This window comes from Drosophila eugracilis, unplaced genomic scaffold (genome assembly GCF_018153835.1).
Source record: "Drosophila eugracilis isolate 14026-0451.02 unplaced genomic scaffold, ASM1815383v1 contig_423, whole genome shotgun sequence".
Taxonomy (NCBI): domain Eukaryota; kingdom Metazoa; phylum Arthropoda; class Insecta; order Diptera; family Drosophilidae; genus Drosophila; species Drosophila eugracilis.
In genome coordinates, this window is record NW_024573287.1 from 238,023 (window position 1) to 243,485 (window position 5,463).

Sequence of the window (5,463 nt, forward strand, 5' to 3'; positions counted from 1 at the left end):
TTGTCTCTTGTGCTTGTATTAAAAATAAATACATTAACATTATATAGTGGAATATCTGATATAAAACGGGATTTAATAAAGATTTCAATTTTATTTGTTTCGATTTTTTAAGAATTAGTAAATTGGAAAATAAAAATTAAACAAGAGAACAGAACAGAATCATGAAATTATTTTCCTTTTCAATAGCTTATAAATATGACTTAAATTTAGGACATCGATGTGTTTGTTTTATTGGACTAATTTATGTAAACGATCACAACAATCTATGAACGTGAACTAAGTTGGAGTTACTTTGCCTTATATTCATTTTACACGCGTACCTTTGTCTTACCTGTAAAAGTTGTTTTCCTGTAGCTGGCAACTGCCTCACTTCTTTGAGGGTGCATATAAAAAACAGTTCATTAATGCATATTCCTACCTGGCATTCAATCTAATACCCTCTGCCATTTGAAATGCATTTGACCTACCTGGTGATGTTTTTTTCGCGTTTCATTTATAAGGTCAACTAATGATGCACCTGATAATGATAATGAGGCAAAAATAAACCCTCCTTCTTTTAATCCTGTCCAAGTGGGGTTTTTCCGAATTTCTTTGTAAAACTGTAGGTAAGATCTCCTTATTGCGCATTGAATTCAGAGAGAGGGAGAGGAAGAGAGAGCGCAGATGCAGAGAGCATAACTAACACAGGTAAGCATCTCGTTTTATATAGCCCACACCAGTGCAATTATAACGGCATCGCTTCGTTTGCGGCTTCGATTGGTGCAAGTGTACGAAGTCGGCACGTGAGGCATTCGTACATAAACAAGACGAAACCTGTTTGCTAGCCGAACGCTGCGATTGGTCGAGTTGGCTACCTGCATAAACATGCACGCTCTCACCGGAGAGCTCTCTTGCATGCTCTCTTCTCGATTGCTTCGTGTTCGGAACCGAAGTTTGCCGAACCAAGGGCAGTATAAAAAGCGTGCACCACCGCCAAACTCGCTCAGTTCTTCTCAGACTCTAACCGATTGACATAACCAGCTCTCTAAAAACTGAACATACCCAAAACATAACCGATACCCAATCGCTTCGCCTAACGGAACACGCGCTTTGTATCTGTGTATCAACCGAATATTTGTGCCTGTGTGAACATGAGGACACACTAAACAAAAAGTGACAAAAATCGATAACTTTTAACTAAAACTCTTAAAAACTAAAAACAAAAAGCCAGTAAAATGCATTCCGTGGAAGACATGTTGGTGGAGAAAAACTACAGCAAGTGCCCGCTGAAAAAGCGCCCGGTTAATTACCAATTCGAGGCGCCACAAAATCACAATAATACCCCGAATGAACCGCAGGATCTGTGCGTGAAGAAAATGGAAATCTTGGAAGATAATCCCTCCGAGGAGCTGATCAATGTCAGCGATTGCTGTGAGGACGAGGGTGTAGATGTTGATCACACCGATGATGAACATATCGAAGAGGAGGATGAGGACATCGACGTCGATGTGGATTCCGATCCTAACCAGACACAGGCAGCGGCTCTGGCTGCTGCAGCTGCCGTGGCCGCCGCTGCTGCCGCCTCCGTGGTAGTACCCACACCCACTTACCCTAAATATCCCTGGAACTTTCACATGTCCCCGTACACCGCCGAATTCTACAGGACCATCAACCAGCCCGGTCATCAAATTTCACCACTCCGTGGCGATATCATTGCACCCAGTTCGCCGAGTGATTCGCTGGGTTCCCTGTCGCCGCCACCACACCACTATCTTCATGGCCGCGCAAGCTCCGTTTCTCCGCCAATGCGATCGGAAATCATCCACAGACCCATTGGCGTACGCCAGCACCGTTTCCTGCCCTATCCACCCATGGCCGGCTATCCCAATCTCGGTGGATATACCCATCATCATCATGCTCCGATTTCGCCGGCCTACTCGGAGAGCTCCTACTACTCCATGCGCTCGATGACACCGGAATCCAGCTGCAGTTCCTCGCTTCCGGAAGACTTATCCCTTAAGCACAAGAACCTGAATGTGAAGACTAGCCAGCCCGCAGAACTGGTGGCAGCGAAGGCAGGGGAAATCTCGACAAGCCCGATCGCCTCTGCCAAAAAGGACAAGAGCCAGCCACCGCGTTACCAATGTCCGGATTGCCAGAAATCATACTCCACCTTCTCGGGGCTGACCAAGCACCAGCAGTTCCATTGTCCCGCCGCTGAGGGCAACCAGGTGAAGAAGTCCTTCAGCTGTAAGGATTGCGACAAGACCTATGTTTCTTTGGGAGCTCTGAAGATGCACATTCGCACCCATACGCTGCCCTGCAAGTGCAATCTGTGCGGAAAGGCCTTCTCCCGACCATGGCTCCTGCAAGGACACATTCGCACCCATACGGGCGAGAAACCCTTCAGCTGCCAGCATTGCCACCGGGCCTTTGCTGATCGCTCGAATCTGCGAGCCCATCTGCAGACCCACTCGGACATCAAGAAGTACTCCTGCACCAGTTGCTCGAAAACCTTTTCGAGGATGTCCCTCCTAACCAAACACTCAGAGGGCGGCTGTCCTGGAGGCAACGCCGGATCCTCCAGCAGTGAACTCAACTACGCCGGCTATGCCGAGCCCTAAGGCGATCTTAGATAGGCTGTATATATATAGCTGAGATCCCAGCCATGTTCCACCAAAAATTAGTTCCTAGCTCTCTTAGGCGGCTCCAAGTTCCCGAAACTCCCAGTGCAGACACACAACTTCAAGCAGAATTTCACTTATTTTTATTTTCTAGTCAGCATTTTCTCTTCGCAAAGAATGAGAAAATTAAAAATTACATTTTAATTTGTATCCCCCCACAAAGTACTTTTGTAACACTCCCAAAATTTGTATAATTTGATCCATACTAGATTGTGTGCCCATTATCCTAAAGATGAACTTTGTAAAGTATTCTACGATTTATCCTGTACATAATGTATTATGTCTAACTGTAGACTCTAAGCTGAACAAATGAAACGCCAGACAATCGTATGCAAGACATAAAACATCTCTCTATTTTTATATATATATATATACTATATAGTATTTTTAGCCTAGCTTTAGATCGTATAATATTTTTGATATGACCACTACTTTTTCGCATATACATTGAAAATGTTCTACTTTAGGCTAAGTCAGGTTAAGCGGACAACACATATTTTGATACGAAAATGTTTTGTAATTCTAAGTAATTTATTGCATCAAGCGCAGAAAGAGGAAAATACATTTTATTTACATACGAAAAGAACTTGAAAATGATTTTATTTGATGGGTTTTGGGTTGGGTTTTTCGTTTATTTCAGGATTACTTACTTCAGAGATCAATTTGAAGATGTCAGAAATGGCAATTACACTCTAATGTTTTTATATTCCCAGAATTATGAAATGATGAATGAATTATGAAATTATGAAAGATAATCTAAATTGGCCTTAATAAAGTTTAAGGATTGCGAGCTAAAACTATTTCGTTTAATATATAGATGATTGATTTTCAATATCAAAAACCTCATAAAAATTATTTTAAACTATTTTCATAAATTCATTTCACTTATTAAATTCTTACAAATAAATTATTATTTTTAATAATGTATTAAAAAAATATTAAATATAAATATAAACACTCTTGATTGGATGCTTAGGCCACATTTTATATTATCCAAATTCTATTAAAAGTCAAAACCACTTCCGGCAGAAAGTTCAATGGAATCTAGAAGAATCGTGAATGTCTTCCAAAAAAAGTTCTCAACATATTCCCCGAATTCCGTCTCCTCTTTTTGGGTCATGCTCTTCTTTTCGAACAAACAAACAAATCGAAGCGAGTGGATCGGAAAATGAGAGGCCCCAATCAGCCATTTGCGACATTTTATGGCCTGCCATGGCAAAAGCAAACACAAGGCGCATTTTATATGCCAAGCTGATCATAAATTATTTTTAAATTTCGGTACACGTACGACGAGTACAAAATGGCAGTCACTAAATCAAAAGCCAAACTTCAAGCCTCAGTAAGTCCGCGCCCCGGCCAAAAAAAGTCTTATTAGACATGTGCCCCCATCTTAATGAGAGAGCAGTGAAAATAGAGTCTTGGCCCGGAGATCACCAAGTGTGATCGATGCATCGCCGTATCCAGCGAAGCGGAAAAGCGCGGGGAAATCATAATCGTCGGGAAGGTATCGTTCGGGTGACAGAGCATATGAAATTATGGGTGCGTCCTCTGAACGCCAAACGAAACGAAACGAAACTCATTATCGAGATCAATCGATCGCCAGGCGGAGGAGAGCCTGCTCCAAAAGGCCCAGAAAGAGTTAACACATATGTGTGTGCGGGATTGGGGATCCCGCCGATCCAGTCGTTCCACGATCATTGGCATCAGCGATCGACGACCACGACAATTGTTGCCAAATTAGATCATCAGGCAGCTAGAAAACCAGCGAAACCCAAACAGCAACGGCAGCAACAAGTCTCAGTCGAGTTTCACGTGTGTACACTGAAAAAGAAAATGTGTGATATGGGTTAGTAAAATACGGAACTTAAATATTGAATACCTTTAGGTATGATAATTGTTTATTCTTAATCATAAATAAGTAATCTTTTAAATTTGTTATCAACTTGAAGCTGTGTGCACTTTTTCCAAGTGCATAGAGAGATCCAGGCCCAATCCTAAAGATCAGGCCAACGTAAATATACGAAAATTAATATGCACGCATTTCGTGGCTCCACTTCCTCCACAGCCGTTTGCTCTAGTCTCGGGTTACCAGCCCAGCCTGCAGATCCACTGGGTCCAAGATCCCAGACTCCAGCTTACTAAGACCCAAAAACCGAGTCCCAGCTCGTTGATCCCTGCTCTGCTCTCAAAACGACGATCGTTCGTGCCAGCTTTCTGGCTAAACAATTTGCAAACGATTTCTAATAAGCGTCTTAAATTGTAACAAAATAGACGCGCATTTAGGGCCTTTTGTGTGCCTTCGCCTGGGTTTCTGGCTCGCTCGATAACAAAGATCGACGGTATATAAAAAAAAGAAACTAGAAAAATGAAATAAAAAATAGCCCAAAACATGGACAGCAACAAAACAGGAGGGTAACTGCCTCGCTTGACCCTCTCCCTACCCAAAAAAAGGCAACCCATTGGGTCTTTATTTTTGATTATTTTATTTTATTTGTGCCAAATTTCGCGCTTGATCGGTGCATTTTTATTTTTTTATTTTTTACTTAGCTTTTCGACTGTGGGTAGCGGGTCCAGTTGGGGTTACTATGATGAAGATCTTTGGGTTAGGCCGTCGACAATTTGACTGATTTTGGGGACCCCAGCTTTTGGTGACTTATTTATGGCAAATGAATATTCTGCCGTTTGCTTGTGGGAAAATATTCAATCGTTCGTCTTGGCAGGGTTCAATGAACTGAAGGATTTTTTGTATGATAAGTTGATAGATTTGGTTACTTTTTAGTTAATTCAGTCGGAGTAACTT

The 5,463-nt window shown here is 42.1% G+C and overlaps 1 protein-coding gene across 1 annotated transcript; it reads left to right on the forward strand.

Annotated features, from left to right (window-relative positions):
• Positions 1–999: 999 nt before the first annotated feature.
• On the forward strand, positions 1,000–3,241 carry LOC108105122 (protein escargot). The gene has a single exon (XM_017211555.2). It carries the CDS (start codon positions 1,215–1,217, stop codon positions 2,601–2,603), a length of 1,389 nt encoding a protein of 462 aa, XP_017067044.1. The 5' UTR covers positions 1,000–1,214; the 3' UTR covers positions 2,604–3,241.
• The last annotated feature ends 2,222 nt before the right edge of the window (positions 3,242–5,463 follow it).

What these genes read in the sequence shown, in the direction of transcription:
- LOC108105122 (XM_017211555.2), top strand. Translation starts at nt 1,215, where the DNA reads ATGCATTCCGTGGAAGACATGTTGGTGGAGAAAAACTACAGCAAGTGC.